Below are 26,098 nucleotides of genomic sequence, written 5' to 3'. Positions count from 1 at the left end.
TGAACCCTGGCGGTGTGTAGTTTCCTTTTGCTCCGTCACCACCCTCGTTCCCTCTGCAGAGTGGGTGAGCTTGCCGCACCAGTTCTGCTGTGACCCGTGATGTCATCTCGGTGAACCCGGGGTTGGAAGAACCCCCGGGCACGCGCAAGTTTCATGCTGGCAGTTTGGCACAGGGACTCGGCACAAGGGAGCTGCTGTAACTCAGGGGCTTCAGCACCTTCGTTTTTGAAAATAAGTTGGGCTTCACTCTCAGAAAGCTGGCCAGGAAGCAGTGTTCCTGCAAGAAGACCGGTTTCTAGGGTCGCTTACATCTGTTTGAGAACCGTCTGCCCTGGAAGGAAGCTCTAAACACTGTGGCCTAATACCAAGGCAAAAGGGGACTGTGCGAACTCAAAAGTCCACGTTAGAGTCCGTGTCTCTTCCTTCAAAGGAGACGCGTGGTCAGAGACAGAAAAGGGGGGGTTGCCGCATGGTAATGGTGAACAAGGGAGGGGGGGACCAGTAAGTCTGCTTGGCTGCTTAGGGCCAAACCAGGCAAAACGCTCTGTCCTGTGCCTATTGGGTGTTAAAAAATGCACTCCCGGACACAGTAAGCATGGATCTCCTTGTGGTCCAGCTCGTTTACCAGGGCCGGTAGAAAGTGCCATTGCAATCTCCGCTGGATAAGCCGAAACCTACGGGTTGTCTTCTCGTGTGCCAGCGCCATGGGGCTGAGCCCCCTTCTCTGAGGGGGCTTGCCAGGGGTTAAATCTCCCCTTCCCAGGAATGCCAGCAGCCGCTCTGCCTGCTTGTGTGTCTGGCAACTCGGGCTCTGCTCTCCCCCCAGCCCAGGGGCGAAAACAAGCAGAGCTGTTTGAGAATGCCGATGTCTCCCTCGATAAGCCGAAACCTACGGAGCCTCCGGCTTGGGCGCGTGATGGTAAAACTTCAAGGAATGGAGTTGCTGTTGAGATCAGGCCTGATTAGTTGCGCTCAGCTGCTTGCTGGTGTTTTTCGGAGCAGTTCGCCCCCTCCCCCCGCCCGTCGCAGAAGTCTGCACAAGGGCTTGTTGTGTTGCAGCAGTACCCCCCTGAAACGCACACACCCCTGCTCTTGGGGCCACCCATGAATGAATGAGTGAATCTTGCCAGCCAGAAGATAGTGGTTGTGGAGGAGAGAGGGGATCCTCTTGATTGAATATGCGCATCTCTGTCTGCACAGCTAAACGGGGCCTCGGCTGGATCGGACGTCCTGTTTCCATTTATTTGCTGGGGTGTGTTTTAGCTTCGGTAAGAGAGTGAGATTTGAGTCCAGCTGCACTTATTTAATGTGAATGTTTGGGGGCTTTCCTTGGTGGGGGGATTTAGTTTGATGGGGAGTGTGTGGGGTGAATGTAGAGAGGGTAGTGGGGCTGACAATCATTAACCACCTACCTCTGCTTTTGTGTAGGGCCCCCTGCAGTCGAGGCCGTGAATATAAAGGTTGCCCAAATTGGGGAGTTGCGTGTGAAGGAGACACAGAGTGGGGGAAGATAGTCTGAGGGGGGCGGCTGTGTTGGTCTGCAGTAGAAGAGCTCGATTTGAGTCCAGGAGTCCCTGTGGGGCCAACAAGATTTTCGGGGGATGAGCTTTCGAGCTGACGAAGGACTCTTTGAGTTGACCCTCAGAAGCTCAACCCCTGGAAATCTTGTGGGTCTCAACGGTCCTACCGGCCTCAAATCTAGAATGGGAGAAGGTTTTTCAGAAATGCGGGGACCGCCAGCAGGAAGCTGGTACTCAGGTGGATTTTGTTTTAAAATGCATTGAATGTATGTTGAGAATTCTGGGAATACTTTACTGTTCTGAAACAGTTCAGGTTCTGCCAGCATGTTATTGCTGATGGCGGGATGATTCAGGCGAAGGTGTCTCAGCAGAATAGTGCCAAGGAGCTGCCTGCCATCTGTCCTCCGCTCGCTTCTGCGTTTTGTAGACGTTCTGGCCAGAAGCCTGTGGGCCCGCTGCCTCCGTGCCGAGTTCCACGGCCGTCAGTTGAGTTTTGTGCTTGGGATCCACCGTTGTGCTTGATCCCGGGGCAGCGTGTGTGTGTGGCGATGGCAGGCCCGGCTGGCTTTGGGGTTTGGAGCTGCTCCTTAGCTGGAAGTGACAGTGGCACTTGCTTGAAACAGGGCCCTTTCGGCGGTGGCACCCTTGGACGTCCGCAGGGCTGACTCATTGCTGGTGTTTTGAAGATTAAGGCTGCTCTGTTTCGACTGAACTTCAGAGAATCACTTAATTGTTCTTTGCTGCGCCTTTTCTTGGCAGGCAGTTATGCATTTTGATGGATAGGGACTGCTTGAAAGGTTGTTTTTAGACTCTTGTAAAAGCAGGGCTGTGAAAGCTTCCAGACATCCCATTAAACCTGTGGGCTTATTCCTGTTTTGGGGTCCCTAATTTTAATGCTGGATATCCTAAGCTAGTCTGATCTCATTCAATCTTGGAAGCTAAGCAGGGTCTGCCCTGGTCAGTACTTGGATGGGAGGCCACCAGGGAAGTCTAGGGTGGCTACGCAGAGGCAGGCAGTGGCAAACCACCTCTGTTTGTCTCTGTCCTGGGTGACCCAGGCTAGCCTGATCACGTCAAATCTTGGAAGCCAAGCAGGGTACAGCCTGGTTAGTCCTTAGACGGGAGACCACTGAGGAAGTCCAGGGTCCCTATGCAGAGGCAGGCAATGGCAAACCACCTCTGCTTGTTTCTTGCCTTGACCTGGATGGGCCAGGCTAGCCTGATCTTGTCTGATGTCGCAAGCTAAGCAGCGTCAGCCCTGGTTAGCACTTGGATGGGAAACCAGCAAGGAAGTGCCAGGGTTGCTACGCAGAGGCAGACCGGCAAAGACAAACCATCTCCGCTCATCTCTTGCCTCGAAAACCCTGCAGGTTCACCACAAGTCAACAGCGACTTGACGGCACTTCCTCCTCTCCCCCCCCCCCAGCCTTCGTCCTGTTGCATGTGGTGGTTGCTCAGGATGTTCTCTTAATCTGGTGCTCATCCTGGCCTCAGTTCAACAGGTGTTGGTGTGTGAATTCTGGAATTACATCCCAAGACCTCGGAAGGTGGGGCGGGGAGAGCAGGAGCAGAGTGATAAGTTGGCTGAAGTGGCTGCAAAGGGTCTTGCTCTGCTTGGAGGGCCTGGCCCCGCACCCTGGGGGCAGGCAGGGTGCTTTTGTCTGTGCTTGACCGTGGGAGAGGGCTTTTGCAGGGCGAGGCGGCCGTCCATTGCGCCTGCAGGTGTCCGAGGCCGGAAGGGAGCGGGCAGAATAGGAAGGAGCGCAGGAGGCAGGGAAACGTTGTGCAAATGTTGTGGCATTGATGAGCGCAAGACCTGATAGCACTCTTGGGTTGGGGGCAGTTTGGCCTGAGTCCAGCCAGCAGAATGCAGCAGCAGTCGCCAGTGGCCTGCTTGCTTCCCCCCCCCCCCAACGAATGTTTACAGAAGCGACATGCCTGTGAGGAAGGCTGTGTGTGCAGAGCTCTCTTGTGGACACACAAATAAGGGCTCATTTGCATCTTTACTTCAACGCACGCTCTAAGAATGGACTCCACACTGTGAAGCTCAAAGGCAGGTGGTAGACCCCCCCCCCCCGTATCACTGAGAATGGCTCAGTGTGTGAGGAGGGGGGGAAGCTGTGCTTAGTTGCTGCTTCCTGCTCTTGGTGTTTGACTCTCACATATAAGAGAGCTCAATGGGGGGGGGTTTAACAGGTTCCAGCCATGGCCGTCGCCATTCATATGTGCTGCCTTTTTAAACATAGGAGCTGGTCGAAGGAACTCTGCAAAGGCCTTCTTGGAAGACAAGGGGCTTCCCCACCCTCTCTCCTTCCTTCCCTGCTTGTGAAATTTTCCCTCCTGGGCCGCTCATGGCGGTGTGAGTGCTTGGTGTTTCTGCCCTGTCCACAGTCCCCGCACGCAATCTTGGAAGGCGCATACCCTTTTGCACCCGCCAAATTGGGCTTGCTGGTGGTCTTTTGCCCTTAAGCACATGAAGCGCATGGAGCCATCTTGGGGCTGCTGTGGCAGGTTAGTGCTCTGCTATGGCAAAGTCGTATGAGGTTCCAGAAAGAAATCCTTGCCAGTCCTTGCTCAGGATGATCAGCACAGCTCGTCTTTTGCACAGTTTCCAAAAGGGATTTATGTTGCCTGGCGGAGAGCCCTCCCGATGGCTCAGCCCCCTCCTGGGCGCTGGCTGGTCCTCGGCTGGCTGGGCTGGAGCGCGAGGTCCGAGACTACCCGGCTCCAGGGGTTTGGTCGATTCAGCACAGTCCTGTGAGAGCAGCGCGAAGATCGTACACAGGACAGGGAGTCTCCCAAGTGGTTCCATACAGGCGGAGTGACCCAAAACCCTTGGGCCTTTGATTCGGTGAGGCTCGGATCGCCAAGGCTCCCAAGGAAGGACTTTCTTCTAGACGTTGGCCGGGCAGCGGGAATTGTGGCAGCAGATGAAGCTTCTGAGAAAGCAGCGGTGGGTGAAGTCAAGATTTTCGTGGCCACCCTGGAAGGATTCCTTGCTGGGGAGACGCTGGAGTCTCTTTTCAATTGCTCTGCCTCCAGGATCACAATGCACTTTCAGGAGACCCTCTTCAGGAACCCACCAGGGAGCCCTTGGCCCATGCCTGAGATGCTCCCGCTGGAGATGGTGGCTCACACCCTTCGGAGACGGCCAGAAGCCCGCCTTTCCACGGCTCCCCGTATCTCTGGAATTGTCTGGCTGGGCGTTCTTAGTTTTTTAATCTCAGGAACCGGCCCTGTTTGCCTTGCGCTGTTGGTAAATCCGTAATAACGGGTTGCGGCCACACGGGCACCCCGCCCTGCGTCTCATTCTCATTGGCAGCGCACTCCAGTCTCACTAATAACGATTTGCAGCCGCAAATAGCTTTCAACATGCCGTTGAGAGTCTGGCTGAAGAGAGCCCTTGACGGAGTGCTAGACAGCTGGAAGTGCCCCTAATCGTCTCCCCGAGTGGGAGCTGCCGATGCTCAAGGACCTTATTTTCATCTGCACGCAGAGACAATATTCTGCTTTCAACAAATGCTCGGAGCACTTGGGTAGCTGGCCTGATTTCCCTCCCCCAGCCTTTTAAGGCTTGCTGTGGAGGGGAATATTCAGCAGCCGCAGCAGAAGACGCCTTTCCCCATGACTGGAGAAAGGAATGGGGGGCAGAATTCCTCAAGGCTTACAGAAACACGCATCATTGCAAAGGAGGAGCGGAAGAAGTTTGGTTCCTTTGCACCACACGGGGCACGTCGAAGCCAATGCACCCCCTCCTGCCTTGCGTGACGGCTCAGTGAAGTCCCTTGTTCCCCTGCCTACCTGGGCCTGCAAAAAAGGGAGAACCCAAATAAATACAAACTGGCGTGCCAGGGTAGGTGGTCCCTGGGTGCAATCCTGTCATCTCGGCCTGGGAGTCCAGCTGAGGTGGTGGCCGAGGGTTTTCGGGGGGGGGAGCCAAGGCTCTCCCAATAGTTTTTCCCAACCGAAATGCTGCTTTAGGGCAGGCGCCCCATTTAACCGTGGGGCCAGCAGTGGCACCTTAGGGCCATTTCAGTTCAGGGCAACGGTGTGAGGGGAAGGCTTAAGCCCCCCTGCACCGTGGTCCCTGTCTGGATTGTGCCCCCGTGGGCCCGAGAGCTGGGACATGAAACCTCCGGGTGGCATCTGTCTCTGGCCCTTTGGGAGCTGCTTCATACCATGTGGTACGAAGGAACAGACCTTCTTTTGCTCCTCTGCAAGAATGCTCGTCTCTGTGAGACTTTAGAAAGCGTCTTGGGGGGGGGGGGCTGTGGGGGTCTGCAGGGGAAGAGCAAAATCTGAGTCCAGGAGCAGCTCAGAGACCAGCAGGGTTTCCAGGGGCCAGGGAGGTAAAAGCGGAGCAGGCAGTGAGGGAGGGGTGGGTTGCAAGAGCAAGGTTTCCCTGGAAGGTTTGTTGGCCTTTAAGGTGCTCCTGGACTCGAACTTTGCTCTTCTTCAGCACTGGATCCCTAACCCCCCAAAGTTCTCTGCCTGCGAATGTTGCTGAGCACGGCTGTGGCCGGGGTGGGGGGTGCCTGACAGCTGTAATGCAGCAGGAGAGCCTTGGCCCTTGCGGCAGGCGCCGGCTTACATAGCTGGAGCATTTTTCAAGTGGCAGCCATTGGTGTCTCTTGGGGCTGCATTTTGCTCCTGTGCACGGGGTTTGCCCCACATTTCTCTGTACAGAAGTGTGGGCGTGTGTGCTGCCGTTGAGAGCAGCCAGCTGCTGAGTGACTTCTCTCCCCAGTGACCCCCATGCTTGGCTGGGCTCCAGAAGCCTGATGGAAACGTGGCACCGGTGAGGCAAAAGAACTTGCCGATGTGGATTTGCGCACAGCCAGAGTCTTGCTGAAGCTAGGCTGCCCCTACGCGGCTCAGCAGGCGGAGAGAGATAGCCGGAGTGGGCATTTTGTCACATAGCAGCCTGGGCACGGGCACTGCCTGTCTTTTAAATGCCTAGTAACCCAGGTGCCTGTTGAGGGGGGCAGGCCATGTTGGAAGGGTTGCAATGTCTAGCGTGCCAAGGAACGGAGAAGAAGATCCAGCAGGGGGTGGGCAGGTGGTCAGCTAGTTAGGGCTGTAAGGGTAGAGACCATTCCACCCTTTTTTCACACCTCTTGTCTGTCCTTAGACTGATATTCTTAGGGGACAATTTCCTCCTCCTTCTCGGAAGTCATTCTGCCTTCTCTCTCCCTCCTTAGCTGGTTAGACAGCTAGAGGCTCTGGTCTCTCAGCTTTCCTATCCCAAAATGTAGTTCCCTCAATAAAAGCAACTTTATCTTTAATCAGTGAGTCTGACCCTTCTCTGCGTACTTCGCATACTCTGCCAACAGGCCAAGGTGGCCGCCTGTCGCTCATTCCTCTTAATGCCCAGGGACTTTGGCCTCTTGCAGGACGAGCTTGGGCGGTCTCTGCCCCTTCCTCCTTGAGGTCAGAGCTGGCTGATGTCCCCCAGGGGATGTGGGGTCCAGACCCACTGAAGCAGGCCAGTGAATTGTGCCCAAAGTCCACGCGGCTTTGGACCTTTGGACCACGGGTGACCTGGTCTCTGGGAGGCAGCCTGGCCCGCCTGCCTGAGGCCGGACTGGCCGGGGGTCTCGGCCGGCTCCTCTTTCGCCTCCTCGGCCCCTTCCCCAGCCTGGGACTCGTCTGCCTGCGGGTTTTTATCTGGGGTTGATTTGCAGAGCCAGTCTGATTGGCGGCCCTGATGGGGGGGGGGCGCCGTGGGTAATATGATTTTACAGCCAGTTGCGGTCTGGCTAAGGAGCAATTTGCATATTGTTCTAATGGGGATTAGGTGGTTGGGTTGCCATGGAAACTGGAGGACGATGAATTAGAGGGTGGTTGGTGCTGGGGGGGGGGTCTTGCTGTGATGAATGGGGCCATGTTCCTTTAAGGGGCTGGAGGCTCTCTTCCCCGTGAGACAACCAGACCTTTGTTAAAGCTTCACCAGGAGGGAAGAAGAGATTTTTGAATTTTTTTTATTTCCCAGATTTGATAACATGAACAAATGGTTTTCAAGTGGGTTGTTGAGTTGGCTGTTGAACTAGCTAAGGCCTTTGTTGCTGCACCGGGGGGGGGGCGGGGGGGGGAATCTCGTTGCCCTGCGTTGTGCTGGGTTGTGAGTGACTTGGAGCTTTTGTGTTGCTTTAATTTTTCTTTTTTTAAAGCTTGCCGGCCTGGCCTCCGGGCCTTTTGCTCCCCAGGTAGCCGCACGTGGGGGTGGGCTTCCAAGAATCCTCGGTCAGAAGCCAGGGGGCTGCTGGGAGCTCAGGCTGCGGGGTGGGGGCAGCCCCCTGGGGGGGGGGCTGTTAGCTTCGCCTTTCTGCCCTGGCTTCCGGTTTTATTGTTCCGCTGTGCGTTTTGATGTTGTGTGCTCGCCTTTTGGGTCTGCGCTTTGCTGCCTTGAAGGGTGGGAGAGGCTGCAGATTTTTGAGATTTCAAATCTGACGGTGGTGTGTATCAAAAACCCTACAAAGCTTTTGAGCGCGCTTCTTGGGGCAAGGACCCCGGCCCAGAATCGCTTCTTATCAGGCTCCTTGGGGGTGGGCGGAGGGAGAGGATTGCCTGTCCATTTGGATCAGGACCTGATCGTCTCTCCAGTTTGCCCTGCCCTTTGTTGCGCCAGTGTGGTGTAGAGGTCAAAGTGCTGGACTAGGGAGAGCCAAGTTCGAATCCTCACTCTGGCAAGGCAAGGTTGCTGCGAGGATAAATTGGAAGGGAGTCCCCATTGGGGAGAAAGTCGGGGTATAAATTAAGTAAATAAAGAGGAAGAGGCCGGCGGAGAGGCCAGACTGGCCTGTCTTCAAGCCGGGGCTGACTGGGGGTCGGCAACTCTCGGCCCCGCAGCCAGAAACATTGTCCTGCAGTGATGCATCGGGTTTTCTGCCGTTACTGTCCTCCTGCGGGAGGGGTTCTGCATCGCTTTCAGAGCCCGGAGCCCTTTTTGGCATGAGGTTGTTGCTCCTGGTCTCTTTTCCCATTCAAGCCTGGCAAGGTGGCACTTAGGAGCATTTTCTTGAGTTTTTCACTGGAAAAGCAAGCGCTTGCCAAAGAGGCCAGACGCATGGCTGGGGAGAGAAATGTATCCTGACCCGCTCGCTTGTGCATGGGGGGGGGGCATTTGGTCCCGTTCCAGCGTGTGGTTTTGACCTTCCTCCATTGTTACTCTTGTTCCTGGCCCTCCTTTCTGAGGACTGGACATTGTGGAAGTTGGAACACCGAATTGTTTTAACAGCTGCCTTTACCAGGGACAGGCAAATAGAAGCTCTCAGGGGCTGTGTGTTCCTCATGAAGACAATGCAGGCTGTATCCTGAGTAAATGGTGCCCAGTTGGGTATTTTGCATCCGTAGCTGGGTGCAACCCCCCCCCCCCCTGGGTGTCAAGGGCCTGAGCTGCTGAAATTGTGGCTCTGGGAACTTCACCAGGCATCGGCCGTGGATTTCCAGTTTCATTGGGGGAGCCCTGGAAGTTTGAAACTTGGCTTTCTTTTGTAAAATATAATTCTTGTACTTATCCAGTTGTGTGAAGGCCCAGAACAGCCCTGTGTGGAGTGACATTTGTTGATGCGAGAATCTTAGGCTGCCCGTCCCTCTGGCATGACGCCCCCCTCCAGACCTTGAGAGGTTTCTCCAGGACCTCCACCCAGCGATTTTATTTTTTAAACTGGAGATGCCGGGAATTGTGCTCTGCCACTGAGCTGCCTTGTGGGGGCCCTTCCATGAGATCCTTTCCCCTTCTTCTCTGGTTGCAGGGGCTTCTTTAAGATGCACACGGACCCCCGCCTGAGTGTAGAGAGTAGCCATACCCAATATTTACTGACCATTCCAGTTTGAGTTCAAGAAGTAGTCCTGAGTCTTGATGTCACCATCAAATATGCCTGTGATGATCTTAAAGACATTTGCCGAATTTCTTGATCACATTTTTATCCCACCTTAGAATCATAGAGTTGGAAGGGACCACCAAGGTCATCTAGTCCAACCCCCTGCACAATGCAGGAAATTCACAACTACTTCCCTCCCCACACCCCCAGTGACCCCTACTCCATGCTCAGTAGATAGCCAGGATGCCCTCCCTCTCATGATCTGCCTACGGTCATAGAATCAGCATTGCTGACAGAGGAACCTCTCTAACTGTTAGAAAATTCTTTCTAACGTCTAGATGGAAACTCTTTTGATTTAATTTCAACCCATTGGTTCTGGTCCAACCTTCTGGGGCAACAAAACAACTCGGCGCCATCCTCTCTATGACAGCCCTTCAAATACTTGAAGATGGTTATCATATCGCCTCTGTCTTCTCCTCTCCAGGCTAAACATACCCAGCTCCTTCAACCTTTCCTCATAGGACTTGGTCTCCAGAACCCTCACCATCTTTGTTGCCCTCCTCTGGACACGTTCCAGCTTGTCTACATCCTTCTTAAATTGTGGTGCCCAAAACTGAACACAGTACTCTAGGTGGGGTCTAACCAGAGCAGAGTAAAGCGATACCATCACTTTGTGTGATCTGGACACTACTTCTGTTGATACAGCCCAAGATCGCATTTGCCTTTTTAGCTACTACTGCATCACACTGCTGACTCATGTTCAGTGTTTGGTATACTAAGACCCCAAGATCCTTTTCACACCCACTACTGCCAAGACAAGCCTCCCACATCCTATAATTATGCGTTTGATTTTTCCTACCTACATGCAGAACGTTACATTTATTTCTGTTGAAATGCAGTTTATTAGTTTTAGCCCAATTCCCCAGCCTGTCAAGACCATCCTGTATCCTGGCTCTGTCTTCTACCTTGCTACCCATAAAGGAGACCTTTCATTGTCTCCTTTATCACCGCTAGCCTGTGGGATGGGGGGGGGGGTTGTTGTCTCTCCTTTGGCTCCAGGTTGCAGCCTTTGCCAGGTCTCCTAGTGAGGAGGCTGCTTGCCCTGCCTTCTGGGCCGCATCCTGGTTCTCTGTGGGTCTTCTGCCTTGTTGTGCTGCTGTGAGTGGTGCTGAACGGCCTCTCTTTCTTTTCTCCCTTCTAGACAGAGATTGCTAAAAGGCTGAACACGATTCTCGCCCAGATTATGCCTTTTCTCTCGCAAGAGGTAAGAGTCACTTTGGCTGTCGTGTAACTGTTGGTGGTGGGCGAAGGGGAAGCATGGCGCTGTGCCAGGGCTTCGTGTCTGCACAGAGATAAACACTGACTCCAGGAAATCCTGCTTCAGTTGGTTTTTGAGGCAGGTGGACTTGAAAGAGATTGCACCTGCCCCCCACAAGCCGTGCACTGTGCTTACCTGGAAAGAGCAGCTAGATTTGAGTCTGGGGACCAAGGACAGGTTGGCTTCAGCCAGTTTCCCAGCTGGAGCTCAAAGGGACAGGCAGTGGTTCCTGATTCAGTGCCAGGCAGCTTCAGGTGCCCGAGGGCAGAGGGTGTGGGTGCTGGAGAGCGTCTGGTCCCTCTTGGGGGGCTCCCGAGGGGTTGGGGGCCACTGCCCTGTCCGGCATCTGCTGTCTGTCTTGCTTTCGTGCCAGCCAGGTGGACGTCCGTAGGTCCGGTCCGTGGCTCCCAGGAACTGAACACACCCCTCTGGGGTTTGAGTTTTGCAGCGGGCAGTTTGGGACAGTGGAAGTTTTGCGAGGGATTTCAAAACGACTCCTAGACTTCCGTGTGTCCTTTTTTGGGGGGAGGACTTTCTCCCAACCTGTTTCATCTGATCATCTGCAGAGTTACTCAGAAGTAAGTCCCTGCTGGGTTAAGGGGGCTTATTCCCAAGTAACTAAGCACAGCCTTGCATCCTTGAAGCTGCCTTGTCTTGACGGCAGCCAGCCCCATGTCGCCTGTTCTGAACACCAGCGGGCTGGAGGGTCTCACCCCCAGCGCATCCCCTGGCATGCTCCCAGAGGTCCTTTCACCAGGAGATCATAGAATCATAGAGTTTGGAAGGGACCACCAGGGTCATCTAGTCCAACTCCCTGCACAATGCCGGAAAATGTGCCGGTGCCTGAACTCCTCTGGAGCCTTCTGCTTGCCAGGCGGAACTCCGTCGCTCAGCTGTTTGCCCACCTGAAACAAGTGCATCGTATTCTGTGTACTCTGGCCACTGAAAAAGTTTTAGTCTTTTAAGGTGCCACAGAACTCCTGGTTCTTGGGAAACTTGTCCGTCTTTTCTACTGTTGTAATACTTTTGGAAAGGAATATAAAACTGACATAGTACTGGCCTTTTTAATAAAAAAAATGTAGTATTTCTAATAAGGTTAAATAGAGGATATGTATTTTGGGGTATGAGCAAAGCCTCAACGTTGCAGTTACATACTGGCTCAAATTTCTTTTAGTGAAAAGAAATTTCCTTTACCAGAAAGTATGCATGTTGTAGAGTATTTGAGCTTCGCTGCGGAAATTTCTGGTGACAAAACATTTGCAAGGTCAAACTAGTCAAAGATGCATAATTTATCATGGCTTAAAACTCTTGTGTGTGTTAATTTAGATAAGGCTGAAGTACTGAAGAAGATGACTAAGTTTAACTGTTTCTATTAACATGCTGTGAGGTCCAAGTAGTCTAGGAATTGTCTTACAGTTATAGGTAATGTTGTAGTGAGAACTCACCAGTGCAGCTGGCTGGAAGAAATAAAAATTGACTACCGTGCTCAGCCACGATTTGAGAACATCCAAGTTTCCCTGATTAAAACGACGCTGTCTGCCCACAGGAGAGATCTTGCTGGGGCAAACAGTTTCTGAACATGAACTTGCCGACCTATTGAGTGCATTGATTCCCTTTTTCTTGGATGTGTCTCCAAGGAGATATCGACGCCATAAATGGGCTTAATTATTGTGGCTTCCCTGCTGGGGCGTTGGGAATTGTCGGTTGGGGGTGTGTGCTGAAAAGTCTCTGGGGTGCCGTGCAGAGCTGGAGTTCCCAGAACTCTGCTGGGGGCAGAAACCGTGGCATCGGAACTGGCGGGGCCTGTCTTCTGTTGTTGGTTTGTCCTTGGAACGAGGAAAGCTGAACCCGGTTTCCCCCTTTTCCCTTTTTCATTTCCGCAGCACCAACAGCAAGTGGCTCAGGCTGTTGAGCGTGCCAAACAGGTCACCATGACTGAGCTGAACGCCATCATCGGGGTACGTGGAGTTCCCAATCTGCCTCTCACCGTGTGTATATCCCTTTATTCCTATCATAATCGGTAAGCGGAGACAGGCCTGCCCTGCGATGGTGGCTTTGGAGAAGGGCGATGCTTGCAAAAAAAACAACCAGCTAAAACAGGGATTTTTCTCTGGCCAGACGCTTGCCTGGTCTCAAGGGGGCTGTTGATCAAAATGTCTGGTTTCAAGTTCTCTGAACAGATGTGAAGAAAGGTTTTCCCCTTTCCCATGTATGCTTCTGGTTATCTCAGGGTCCCAAGTTTTCCAGCAGCTCTCTGATCTTAGCTGAGCAAATAAGGACTCCTCTTTGCCCTCCAGACTTCTCTTGCTGTTGACGCACAAGAGGCAGCTACAGTCCAGAGAGAGCCTGCTCCCAGGGAGAAACTGGGCTCAGTTTCCTGGATGAATCCCTCTCTTGGAGGCATGGAGGAGAGGCGGTCTGTCCCGCGGCCATCCTGACCCGCTGCGGCCTCTCCCGGGCCTGAGAAAATCTTTCCTCAAATTTGAGGCTCTCTGGTAGAGGCTGCTGGCCAGAGATGAAACCCGGGAGCTTCTTCACACTGGGCATGTGACCCTGGATTAGAAGTGGGGAGGGGGCGGTCAGGAGCAAACACCCCTCTAGAAACTTTGTGCACTCCGTCTTCTCTCAGTTGGGCACGTTGATGCTGCTCCCAAACCTGGGGAGGAAGGGAAGTCGAGGCGACGTGCCTTGGCAGCAAAGACCCTGCTCCGGAATGCCTGCTGCCTGGCAACGTGCCGATTGCCTCCGTGCCTCCGGTCCCTGTCTGTGAATGGGGCTCATGGAGCACGAGCAGCATGAAGTGCTCTTTGAGACTGCAGGAAGAGCCCTGCTGGGTCAGACCAGCGAGGGTCCATCTAGTCCAGCATCCCGCCTCACACAGCAGCCAACCTGTTGCTCTGGAGGGCCAAACAAGCAGAGGCTGAGGCCTTCCCCTGATCTTGCCTCCTGGCACCAGGATTCAGAGGTTGACTGCCTCTGAACGTGGAGGCTCCCTTGAGACACCATGGCTAGTAGCTGCTGGATGAGCTCTCCTCCATGAATCTGTCTCACCCCCTTTTAAAGCCATCTGGGCCTGTGGCCGTCGCTCCAGCCTCTGGCAGCGAATTCCACATTTTAATCCCACGTTAAATAAAAAATCAACTTCGTCCTGAATCTGCTGCCCATCAGCTTCATTGGGTTCCCTCGAGTTCTAGTATTCTGGAAGAGGAAGAAAAGTTTCATAGTATAGTGTGAATCTTAAAAAAAAAAAGTTAGAGCCACGCCCAGTGCATTCTCTCTCTCCCCCCCCCCACACCAGCAGATCTGGCAGGGTAATGTGTTGAATAGTTGTTTTTTAATTCTCTGAGGCCTTGAGTGGTCTGGGGAATCTCCTGTCTCTCCTTAAAAATTGGCCTTAGATTGCAAGCCCTTCTTTGGGCCCCGGCGAGGGCCGGTCTGTCTCTGTGATGCTGCTGAAGTGAAATGTGCTGTAGAATTTGGGGTGACTTGGTGTGGCCGGGCATCGGCTCATCCTCGCATCTCTTGTTTCTTCTGAATTGATTGAGATGTTGGCAGGAATACTTCAAACCAAACACCTGGTTGTTTGGTAAATGCTACCTCACATTTGCTTGTGTGTGGGGGCCAGCAAGCGCCCTGCTGTTTCAAGGTGGGGAGTATAGTTGAGCTATCAGTTTGAACTCATACATGTGCTCTATCCCTGATTGCTGTATGGATGTTTTTGCAACCCCAGTCCTTTGTGGTGCTACAAAAATGCCAGTGGTTATTCTGTGCTTCTGTTACAGAAGGGTTTGGGGAGGGGGCAGATTAGTACAAAGCTGCACCACTTCTCCTGGGGGTGACGGGTATTCCATAATGGGTCTGCTCTTTCGAACGCATAACTTTTGAATCAGGTAAATGCTGGACTCCAAAAGCAGCTCGACCCTGGTTCCGCCCCTCCCCCCCCCCCCGGCTGCCTGTTTGCTTTGCATTGACCACAGACTCCTGCTGACTTCTCCCCTAAGAATTGTTATCGGTGCCTCGCATGTGGTTTGGGTTTGCCACCGCGACACTCGGTTTTGCTTTTTGGATGGCTTTCGGCACTGGAGAACTTCAGCGTGCAGATCAAAGTGTCAGTGGGGAAATGTGCTGTTGTGTCTCCTGCCATTCCAGCAGGCAAAGGAATGTGGGAATACTTTGAAGGATGCAGGAGTGGAGTGGGGGTGCCCCGTTCCCTGGCCTTTGAGATGCCTGGCGATTAAGACTGCTGCGTGGGCCCACGCAGAGAGGTCCCTTGGTTCCACAGATGCATAATGCATGCTGCAGTGTCTTCCAACCCAGGCAAGAACAAGAGCCCCAGTTGGGGGGGAGTTGCGTATCCACAATTTTTTACTCTTGGGTTCTCACCCCCACACCTTCTCAAGGAGAGCCTGGCTTTTTCTGTAGAAAGCGGTGCCCACAAGTCCCGTGGAGCTGATGGAAAGCTCACAGCTCACGACCCTTTGGAAAGCCTCCATGTGGTTGGCAGGACATGGGTGGAAGATGGTCTTGGTCTTCTGCACTTGGGGGGGGGGGCAAATGCCTAATTTGCCTTTTACTGGTTACCAGTGCGTGAGTGTGTGTGGTGGGGAGAATTGCCAGTGGAAATGACTTTGGGACTCTCAGCCTTTGAGGAGGAGAACAGCCGTGTTTGATGCTACTGGAGGGTGGAGCGCTCAGGGCAAAGCCGGCCCCTCTTTCTGCCAGCGCTCACTGGGCAGTGCAAGGTGGGAGGGGTGTGGCTGGCCGCAAGCTTCCTGCAGGTGCTGCCTGGCCCAGAGGCTTTTAAATGGCCTCTGACCACTAGCTTTACCGAGGCATTAACCGCCTGGCAAGTGCCTCAGCTGGGCTTTGCTTTGGAGACTGGTCAGAGTGAAAAGCAGGAAAGCCGCGGGCTGCCCCTGGGGGTATTCCAGCATCTTGAGGCAGTGCCTGGACTTGGTTGAAGGAAGCGAGGGCCGCCCCCCCTCCCCACAAGGCTGTTGCTCCCTGGGTGAGACAGAGGGCCCCACCCTCTCTGGGCACGAAGCCAGTGGAGTTGGATGGCCCCACAGGTCAAAGCTGTGCAGCACTGGGGTTGTGGGACTGCTGTGGGTCTCCTCTGACTCTCGGCCCCACTGCGCTGCTGTCCCCTGTGTATTGAAAGGAAATCCAGCGGGGGGGTGGGTGTTGTTTGTTCAATCGTTCAAGGGAAGCAACCATGAAATGTCCGTGTCCAGGGGTTAGCAAGAGGTCTGGGGAGGAGGCAGTCAGGACCTCCTTCTACTCAGCTCAGTAGTTGAAGATATGTTGCAGATCTCTCTGGAGAAAGGCCGTATTTTTGTAGCCCGAGTAAGTTTTTGCAACTCAGCCTGCCCGGTCCACTTTGCCTCCTTTGCAGAGGTGTACACGTGGCGCATTTGGCAGTCCTGTCCTTTGACTCGTGGTGAAGGCGGCTGGCTGACCAGCCATTCATCGCCCGATGCGTGTTCATGATGCTCCCTGCAGCCATTAGCAGGACTAGAAGCGAGCTTTGCAGTGAGCAGCTGGATTCTCCGTGCCTAGGGGCTTCTTTTTCCTTTGCAAAATGCAGGCAGCCCCCTTGGAGAAGGGGGGGTGGTCTCCGAAGGGGGGGGTGTTCTGCAGGGGATCCCTGTTTTGGGGTGCAGTGGGGGAAAAGAACAGGGTGGCGCTGGGGAGACGATGAAAACAAGGGGTGAAAAGCAAAAAGCTGCCAGTGCAACGAAGAGAGCAATAATAATAAACATTTTAATTATGAAAGCACTGTGACCCCGTGTGTAAAAACGTGTCGACCCAGCCCGTTTCGTGGTGCCTCTTCAGGGGGGTCTGCCAGTTAATTGCCTCCTGACCCCATTTGGTAAAACACTCTGAAAACTCCGTTTCTATCCAGTAGATTTGAGGGACAATAGCTGGCAGGTGCCCTGAAGAAGCGATAGGATGGCCGCTTTTTATATATGGGGTCACTCATGATGTCTCTCTTCATTGCACCAGTAGGTTTCTGTGTCGGCATCCCCCAACCCTGTTTCCAGGTCCCAGCTGGCCCGTCCGGATGCCTGAAGCGGTCTCTTCCTCTTCATGAAGCCTCTCTGGTTCCTCAGACTGGGGCCCTCTCTGCTGGGTCGCTGCTCCCTCTTCCCCTCTTGCGCCCCCCACCTCTCTGCTGCCGAGACGTTTGCCCCTCTTGCAGTTCTGAGCACTTTATTTCCTGTTGCAATGATTCACGCTCCTCCTTCCTGCCCTCACGGGGGCCACCAAAGCAGCTGGCAGATTAAAAACATACCTAATAAAAAAGCGTCTTAAAAACTATTAAAGCCAAAGCGACACATAAAAACAGCAGTTAGAGCATGCCGCGTCTGCCCACATATCCCTTGGCTGGTGGTCCGGCTCATGGTCACACTGGCAAAACCCTCCACAGCCTGGTCCTCAGCTCCTCCAGCCCCCCCTTCTTTTCTGTTCTTCGGACAAGGTTGTCAACGGTGTGGGGTGGGCATAGCTCCGCTGCTTACTGACAGCACCACGGCAGCGATCCAGTCAGAGAAGGAACGGTGCCGTGGAGGGGTAGCATCTCCAACCTGCCCCCTGCCTGCCACCCTTATTCCTCTGCACCTGTTGAACTCCTGGGCTAGCTGACTCTCACTGGCCTGATCCTGCGTTCGGGCTTTCCTGGGACCCTGGGCGTGGCAGCTGCACAAGCGCCTGGTAGCCCTCTGTCTTCCGGAAAGGTTTTGGCTTCTAACTCCCCAATTTTTGGCCAGGGCCCCAACCCAAAGGCTAGATGCTTGTCGGGGCAGCCCCAGGAAAGCCCTTCTTGGGATTGGAGCTCTTGGTCCAGGGTGCGGGTCTTCCGCCCTCTTTGCAGGAGGGACTAGCAGCCTGGCCGACCAGGGGGTGGGTGGGATTTCTGCCGTTCACTTCTAAGTTGTTGGGTTTCTCCAGTTCTTATAAAATGTGTGTGTGAGTTGAGAGAGGGAAGGCAAAGCACAACAGAGTCTGTCTTGGTTTAAGGCTCCCAAGCCCCCACCTGCTGTGTGTGAAAAGGGCAGTCCCCATTGGGTGGCAACCCCTCCCCATGCCCTTTTCCTGAGCTTTGGCCCAATTTTTCAAACTCCATTTTGAGGGTCATCCAAGGAGTTGTCAGTTGCAGGAGGTGCCAGGTTCAGTCTCTGGCATCTCCCGCTAAAGAGACCAGGTAGCATGAAAGTCCTCCTCCTGAGACCCTGGAGAGACGCTGCTGGTCTGAGTAGACGTCGCTGACTTTGACTGACCGACACTGTCCTTCAGCGTTACTCCTCTGAAGATGCCTGCCACAGCTGCTGGCGAAGCGTCAGGAAAGAAAATCCAAAGACCGCGGTCACACAGCGAGGGACAGACTTTGTGGGAAACCTACACAGCTCTCCCACGGACAGACCCCTCCTGGAGTCATCAGGCAGGTGGTGGGGGCGGCTTGCCTTGCCTTTCCCCTCCCTTGACCCTGTCGCCCTGCTCCTATGGTCGATGCTGCAGGCTCCCATGAAAACACCCTTCGATTCATCTTGGACCTCTGGAAATGATTAACAGACTCGACTGGACACAATGCAAGGGGCGGGCTTTAAGTGGCCAGCCAGCTAGGTCAGTCCAGGGCGCAGGGCAAGCGTCATCCCATTAAACTTGCTCTGCGTTCCCAGATATTCCTCCGCCGGGCTTCCTGGCCTGCTCTTGTGACCCTCTCCGATCCTCACAGAGAAGCCCTGTTCACAAGTTACCGTGAACGGGTGTGGGGGGGTGTTCCCTTGATTTTTCTTTATATGTCCCATCGAGTGGTTCTCAGAGCCAGCGTGGTGTAGTGGTTAAGAATGGTGGGTTGGAGCAGTGGGGTCTGATCTGGAGAACTGGGTTTGATTCCCCACTACTCCACATGTGTGGCGGAGGCTAATCTGGTGGACTGGATTTGTTTCCCCACTCCTACACACGTAGCCAGCTGGGTGATCTTGGGCTAGTCACAGCTCTCTTAGAGCTCTCTCAGCCCCACCCAGCTCACAGGGTGTCTGTTGTGGGGAGGGGAAGGGAAGGAGCTTGTAAGCCGGTTTGAATCTCCTTTAAGTGGTTGAGAAAGTCGGCGTCTAAAAACCAACTCTTCTTCTTTTCTGTTTAATTCACAGACAGCTGAATGTGCAGTTGAAACCCCACATTTATACAGTTCAGCATGTGTTGGCTCTTTCTTACAAACAGACGTGCGCCTGCGTGCAGGGGCGGGGGGTTTGTGCGTCCACGGTCCCATGTGAACAGGGCTTAATTCTGTGGCACATGCAGGACAGTCCTTGGTGTTGCTGTGTTGCCTTTGTTGGGGGGGGGGGTGGCGTGCTTGTTCTCTCCTGCCTCCCCTCCAAATGGCTTGCTTGAACTCTGGGGGCTCTTGGTCCACAGGGTGGGGGTACAACTCATCAGTCATGGGGGATGCCTCTGATCTTTGCCTCCCCCCCCTTACTCAGTACAAATGTACTGTAATAATTATGTAATATTTTTCATGAGCATACCAGGCACTTGATAAGAGCAACCACTTGATAAGTGGGGCTGTGGTATTACCCCATTGGGTACTGAGGGGTCTCTTGCCTAAGTGCCCCCCAGCAGTTCGTGGCTAAGTTGAAAGTTGAGCCAGCCTGCTGTTCTGCTCAGCTGTGCCCCCCCCCCCCATTTGCAAAGGAGGTGTGCACACACAAACTGCAAACCACGGCAGGCGAGCTCTTTAATCCTTCACGTCCTCCTTGACCCAGCGGAGGCTGCTGGGTGCCGTGTGAGGTCCCTGGTCCCTGCGAAGTGATTTTGTGTAAGTCACAGAGTGGGGGTGGGGTGTCAGGGCTGCTTGCGGTTTATGTTCTGGGCATTCCTTGTTGGGGAAACGGGGTGCGTGCAGAGCTCCCACCTGCCTGCGAAAGAAGTCAGTGCCTGCCCTTGCCAGATGCACTCACCTGGTGTGCTGGTGTTCACACCTTACTCCAGGGGCACTACTCTTAGACACTGATGTGGGTTCAGATCATGCACAGCCTCCTACCCAGCCTGCACTGGAAAGGCGGGAAAGCTTCCCATTCGAACCACCCTCGCAGAGCCGGAGTGCCGGGTTCTCCTCCTCCTGCGCATCTGTTCTCTGGGAGGCCAGCTGTTCTCTTGGGTCCCAGCTAAGCGATTGGAGCACTGCAGTTCTGATCCAGGCATAGTAGATCGGGATGGGGTGAGCCCACTGTGGGCATTAAGGCTGTGGGTGAATGACTCTGCTTTGGTGACTCGGGGATGGAGACCCCCCCCCCCACACACACATGGTTAGGCCGGGTTCCTGGACTCTCCCAGTCCTCTGCAACATGGTGTGGGGCTCCATTTTTGGCCTGTTGGCTACCAATGGAACAAAATCCCTTTTTACTGCCTACCTGTCTGTGCATGGCCTAGATCCAGGGATGAGGTGCAAGCGTGTCACACCTGAAGATCTCTTTGAAGCCTGTCCTGTGAAGATGGGCCTTTGTTTTACATGCTTCATAGCAAGCCATTACTGTGGGCAAAAATTAAGTTATTGGGTTGGGTTAAATGTTGTCCCAGGGAGAATTTTGCCTGGGGGAGGCTCGCTGAGAGCAGATGCTGAACGGGAATGAGGGGTGATTTGCGAAGGCTTCAGGGGTTGGTTGGCAGAGCAACTGGGTCAGGTCAGGCATAGAAGCGTTGGCCTCTTCTGCACGCAAGAACAGGACTGGGGGGGGAGGAAATGGCTGGAGGTGTCATGCCCCCCCCCCCAGCAGAGCCATGGGACTGCATGGGATCTTTGCAAGCCCCTTTCCCCAGCAGGACCAAGTGTGCCTTAGGATGGGCTTAGCGCAGAATTGTCTGGCCCCGGTGCTGATTTTCCTCACCAACAGGAATTTCTTGAACGGAATATGGGAAAGGCTGAATGTAGTTGGATCGTTTTAGCGGCCTGAGGTTTGAAGGACAGAAACTGTAGCTGTTCTTTAAATGGTTTCTCCGTCATTTAATTCTGCCCCCATATCAAGGGCATCTCACCTCCACCTTTCTTTCAGTAGAAGATCAGAGACTGCCTGATGTAGAAAGGGGAGGGTCCGCTGGAGCTGGAACCTTGCACGAATTCAAAACTGGGTGGCCTGTTGAAACATCAGCACTTCCACTTTTTTTGATTTTGCAAAGCACTTGACCCCCGAAGTGGTGCTTCTGCAGCTTTAAAGTTACCTGGTTAATTGACAAACTTGCAGAGGCCAGTGGTAGTGGTGCAGCTTTTTCTAGGATGGTTTGTAACGGCCAGGGTAATGAACTTAGGCCTGCCTGTTTGTGCACCTGTTGAGCTTTTTGGGCTTGGCGCCCCCTGACTCTTTGGCTCCAGCGTCCCCTCCCTCTCCCGCTGCGCCTGGGCCCACGGGGCGTCCTGCTTGACGTGCCGCGTCTCCCTGCTGCTCCTGACCCCTGGCTTTCTTGCAGCAGCAGCAGCTCCAGGCTCAGCACCTCTCCCACGCAGCCCACGGGCCCCCGGTGCAGCTGCCGCCTCACCCGTCAGGTCTGCAGCCGCCAGGGATCCCTCCCGTCTCCGGGAGCAGCTCCGGGCTGCTGGCTTTGGGGGCCCTGGGCGGCCAGGCGCACCTGGCCGTGAAGGATGAGAAGAACCACCACGACCTGGACCACCGAGGTGAGTGAGCGAGCGAGCAGCAGGGCTCGGAAGCACCGTTTCCAGCCTCGCCCCGGGATCCCTTTGGGGAGACACTCAGAGCACTGGGGAGGGAAGTGTTACTAGAGAGGCTCTTCCCCCCCCCCCCAAGGGCTTGCCTTGGTCTCTCCCCTGGTGTGTGTGTGTGGGGGGGACTCCGGGCCCAGAATGTGGCTCTTGGGCTGCCTCGTCCAGGAAGGCGGCCGGCAGAGTCTGCCTCTCGAGGCCACGATGGAGGCAAGAGGGGAAGCTGGCCTCTCGTTTTTCGGTCAGAACAGGAACGTGGAAGCAGTTTGCTTTTTTGCCCTTTCCCCCCTTTGTGTCTCAGCTGCTTTTCCTGGAGGCAGCTTGTTTGGTCATGTAATTGTACCTCCTCCCCCCCCCCCCCGCCGCTCTCTCTGGGCCAAGATTCCTTCTGGAGAACAAAGAATTAAAAGGGCACCGGTGTGTTTATCAAGCCAAGCCAGAGACCGTGGAACAGCTAGGATTGTTCTATTTTTAACAAGGTTTTTTCCCCCTTCTCTCCCCCCCCTTTCCTTTTGGTGTTCTCTTGAACTCGGCTCCCGCCTTCCCTGGGCTTTATTCCGGAAAGATCGAGACTCCAGCGCAGTAAGTCCTGTTTTGTTCCCTTTGACTCTGCTGTGTTTGTTTGTAATGTTTAATGGTGTTTTCCGGCCCCTCTTTGAAGCCGGCTTCCTGGTTCTCACTCTTCTGCGTGAGGCACTTAGAAGGTGGGGGGGGGACATGGCGTGTGGGTTTTGGATTCTCTTTGTGTTTTGCTTGGCTTTGGCCAGGTTCCGGGTGACCGGCTTTCTTGGCTGAGCCGAGGCCCTTCGGTGAAGGGAAGTGTCACATCCAAGGAGGGAGAGGGGAGAGAGTGAAATTCTTGAGCTCTTGGAGGAGTGATTTCACTCCTGGCGGCTGCTGGATTAACTTGGGTCATCTAATCTTCAAGGATGACCTGGGCTATGGGCGGGCCATTCACCGCGGGGTGAAGGGGGGGCTGTGAGCTTCCAGCGGCTCGCATGACTCCTCTCTGCACATGCGTGGGTGCCTCTTGCTTTTCCGTTGGGCCCATCCACGTTTTCACGGGCTCTGACCTTTGCAGAATGAAAGGGCTTTGCTCAAACTCACCTGCATCATCACTTGACAATGAAAGAGGGGGCGGTTTTTGCTTTCTCAGAGGTCTTCTTGCCAAACACGCAGGCTGATCCAGTGGGAAGGAAGACCCACTGCAGGGGTCTACATCTCTTTGCTGTCCTCTCCCGGTTGTCAACTGGGATGCAAAGGAGCTTTTGCGGGTCAGAACCACCTTGGCAAGGAGGGTAGAAATGCCCCCCCCCCCCGCCTTGTTACTGAACTCCCTCAGGGAAGAAAGAGAGAAATGCCTTCCACTTTCCAAATGCAGAGTTGGGGGGGGGGCGTGGCTCTTTTCTCTCTTTTCCGTATTTCCTTGCTGAGTCTCAGCAGCAATATTGTAGAAGTGGAGGAGGTTGTTGCAGCCCAAATCCGCACCACAAAGGTAGTTATTTGTGCATGAAAGAGGGCTGGGGATTCAAAGCAGCAGGAAGTATTTAATCTCTGGTCAGTTCCTCGGTCGGTTGTGTGGGACGTACTTTGATGGTGGCGGTGAACGCCTTTCTTGCCTGTACCGATTCCAGAGGCTTTTCCTAGATCTCCATCCTTGTAATCTAATCTGTTTCTCATGGCTGTGAGATTGAAAAGTGATCCAGGAATTGACCTTGTCAAGACTTTTCACTTCCTGAAAAGTGATCCTGCCACAAACTCACTAAGTGGCCTTGGGGAAATCACTCAGCCAGCTTGCTTTGTGCAACACATGAAAAGCAATATTTGGCCTACCTTGCAAGGCTGTTGTAAGAATGGCAACAAGAACTGCCTCGATCATTGGCTAAAGTATTGTAATTATGCCAATAAAGGTATGTGTATGTATGTAACAAGAAATGCTTTCCCTGATTTCCTGAAGGGGATGTGAGGGGGGGCAGTGCAGTCCCTGCCTTCTGGCAGGGGGCTGGGAGCATTGATGCCAACCAGGAGGGGTGAGAGAGTGGCTGGGCTGGGCTTCAGTGGGTCTTTTTGTCTGCCACCAGAGCATCTCCCCATTGCTTTTTAGGGGGAAGCATTGGTCAATAATTTCAGCATCCCTTTCCTCTGTGTAGGCAGCCCCCTTGCGCCAGCAGCTGGTCAGATTCCCATTCAGTGGGCCTCTCTTTTTACATCCTGCCAGCATTTTGCTTGCAAATGGAGCGTTTGCCACCTCCTGCTCTTTTTCTGCTGCAGAATAACTCCATCTCCCCATCCGAGAGCCTACGAACCAGCGAGAAGCACAGGAGCTCCGCAGACTATGGCCTTGACTCCAAGAAGCGGAAGGCCGAGGAGAAAGACAGCCTGAGTCGATACGTAAGGCTGCTGGATGGGGGGGTGGTTCCTTTCTGGGTGGGGGAGGAACGGGGGTGTCTGGCCGTGAGCGTCCAGAGGGAGGGAGGGCAGCAGCTGCCTGATGACATATCAGTTCTTGGCTTCTTGTTTCAGGACAGTGACGGGGACAAGAGCGATGACCTTGTGGTGGACGTCTCCAATGAGGTATGCCGGGTGGTCCTCTTTCCCCCTCCCCTGCACCTGCTTATAGGCACAAAAGTTCTCACCTCTTCCCTGCCCCCCCAAAAGGTGACGAAGAAAGAGATCCCTCCTTTTATCTAAACAGAGGCAAATGTGCTTCATCTGGAAAATTCTGAGATTTTCTCTTGGGAAATTTTTCTTCCTCTTGATGCAGAAGTTAATTATTATTTTTTTGGGCACGGGAGTTGAGCAGGTGAACTGTGGTTTGCCTCCTCTAAATTTGGATCTCCCTCCCTGCTCAAGCATCACTTTCTTCTGTTCCTCAGGATCCTGCGACCCCCCGAGTAAGCCCTGCTCATTCTCCCCCAGAAAATGGGATTGACAAAGCCCGGGGGCTGAAAAAGGATGCCCCCAACAGCCCCGCCTCTGTCGCCTCCTCCAGCAGCACACCTTCTTCCAAGACTAAAGACCTCGGCCACGTAAGTGCCGCTGCGGAGTTGGGCCCAGAACTCCTTTTTGGATGCATGAAAGGTGGTGATCATGAGCAACATGGGCCAGGCGCATGGACAAATGTGGGTGATAGTGCTGCAGAAGACGGGCCGTAATCTGTCGGGCCCAGCTGCATGGGAGAAACTCAGTGGCAGCAGACTGGGCTCATGCTTCCATTCACCCTATGTACGGAAAGTCATTTGCAAGGCCCATTTTTCCTCATTTGCTCTGGGTATTCATTCCCCATCTGTATGTTGGGATTCTGCCTCCAGGAGATTATCGGGGGTGTTGGGTAGATAAATCCATGTCAAAAAATTCTCAGGGTGACGCTGGGGTAGTTGGAATCAGCTATGATGGAACTGGTTTTGTAACTACTTGGGGAATGCAGATAAGAAAAATGAATGTTGAATCGTTTTGTTGCCTTCTCTGTCAGTTGTGCCCATTTGGCTACCATGAGAAGTGATGCTTCTGTCCTGTTCTGAAGTAGCACATGGGTGTCACTTAGAGCAAGTGTGTTCCTTGAACTACTCCCACAGGCTGTTCCAGCCCCTGCCTCTCCCACTCGCTTGAAAATAGCGCCCAAAGGGCAAAAAGGAAGGCATTTTCTCAAGTCCCCACTTTCAGTATGGGGTGTTTGCGGCTTAGGGTTGGTGGTCCAGTGATGCAGATTTCTTTTCATTTGCTGAGGAGGTTTCTTAACGAAGTCAGTATTCCATACGATTTACATGGTTGATGAATCATCTGGAAATAGGATGCATTTTGGAGTGGAAGTGAATCTCGGAATTTGGTTCCCAGGATGAGCAAGCCCCAGCTGTTCTGTTCTTAATAAAAGATGACCCTGGCTTGAGAGTGCTTGAATGCTGATGCCACATTCCCTTTTTTACCAGAATGACAAAGCCTCCACCCCCGGACTGAAATCGACCACTCCTACCCCAAGGAATGATGCACCAACGCCGGGGACGAGTACCACCCCAGGGCTGCGACCAATGCCAGGCAAGCCATCTGGAATGGACCCTCTGGGTACGGAGCTCCCGTCTCAGAGGCAGACCGACTGCCCCGTGGTTTCTCCTGAGACTGAGCGGCGTTGCACCCTCTTGTCCCAAAGCCCAGTCTGGGATACGATAGTCCTTGGGAGTGGGAGGCATGGTCTGCCTTGTTCACGCGCACCACCACCACCACCCCTGCCGCGTGAAGAATGTGAGTGGTTTGTTGCATGGGCTGGATGGTTGCACACAATTAATCTCCCGCCCCTTTCCCCAGCATCTGCCCTGAGGACGCCCATCTCGATAGCGGGTTCTTATGCCACCCCGTTTGCCATGATGGGGCACCACGAAATGAACGGCTCCCTCGCCAGCCCCGGGGCCTACACGGGCCTTCACAGCATCCCCCCCCAGATGGCCGCCGCTGCCGCCGCTGCCTACGGCCGCTCTCCCATGGTGAGCTTTGGAGCTGTACGTAGTCCTTTTAGCTCTTCTTTTCAAGGGGGGAGGGGAGGGAGGTGGGGGAGGGGAGCGGCAGCATAAATTCCCTGTGGTGGCACGCTTACCTCTGGACTCAAAAGCAGATGTGAAATTATTTATTATTTGCTTCATTTCTCCCCAATGGGGAGCCAAAGCTGCTTAACATCATTCTTCTCTCCTCCGTTTTATCCTCACAACAACCCTGTGAGGTAGGTTAGGCTGAG

At 53.9% G+C, this 26,098-nt stretch overlaps 1 protein-coding gene across 4 annotated transcripts in view; it reads left to right on the top strand.

Moving 5' to 3' along the window:
* Window positions 1-26,098, top strand: part of TLE3 (TLE family member 3, transcriptional corepressor) — a 37,236-nt gene that overhangs the window by 4,049 nt on the left and 7,089 nt on the right. The window contains exons 5-13 of one of the 4 annotated variants that reach the window (XM_056865689.1): window positions 10,545-10,607; window positions 12,545-12,619; window positions 21,126-21,330; window positions 21,941-21,957; window positions 23,647-23,766; window positions 23,899-23,949; window positions 24,252-24,404; window positions 25,302-25,434; window positions 25,675-25,850. In XM_056865689.1, coding sequence (XP_056721667.1) covers window positions 10,545-10,607; window positions 12,545-12,619; window positions 21,126-21,330; window positions 21,941-21,957; window positions 23,647-23,766; window positions 23,899-23,949; window positions 24,252-24,404; window positions 25,302-25,434; window positions 25,675-25,850 — 993 coding nt within the window. Of the gene's footprint in view, window positions 1-10,544; window positions 10,608-12,544; window positions 12,650-21,125; window positions 21,331-21,940; window positions 21,958-23,646; window positions 23,767-23,898; window positions 23,950-24,251; window positions 24,405-25,301; window positions 25,435-25,674; window positions 25,866-26,098 lie in introns of all 4 variants that reach the window. The other 3 variants (XM_056865688.1, XM_056865687.1, XM_056865686.1) reach the window with 3 other exon arrangements.

The sequence above is a fragment of the Euleptes europaea genome, chromosome 20, assembly GCF_029931775.1.
Source record: "Euleptes europaea isolate rEulEur1 chromosome 20, rEulEur1.hap1, whole genome shotgun sequence".
NCBI lineage: Eukaryota > Metazoa > Chordata > Lepidosauria > Squamata > Sphaerodactylidae > Euleptes > Euleptes europaea.
This window is presented reverse-complemented; position numbering and strand designations above follow the sequence as displayed.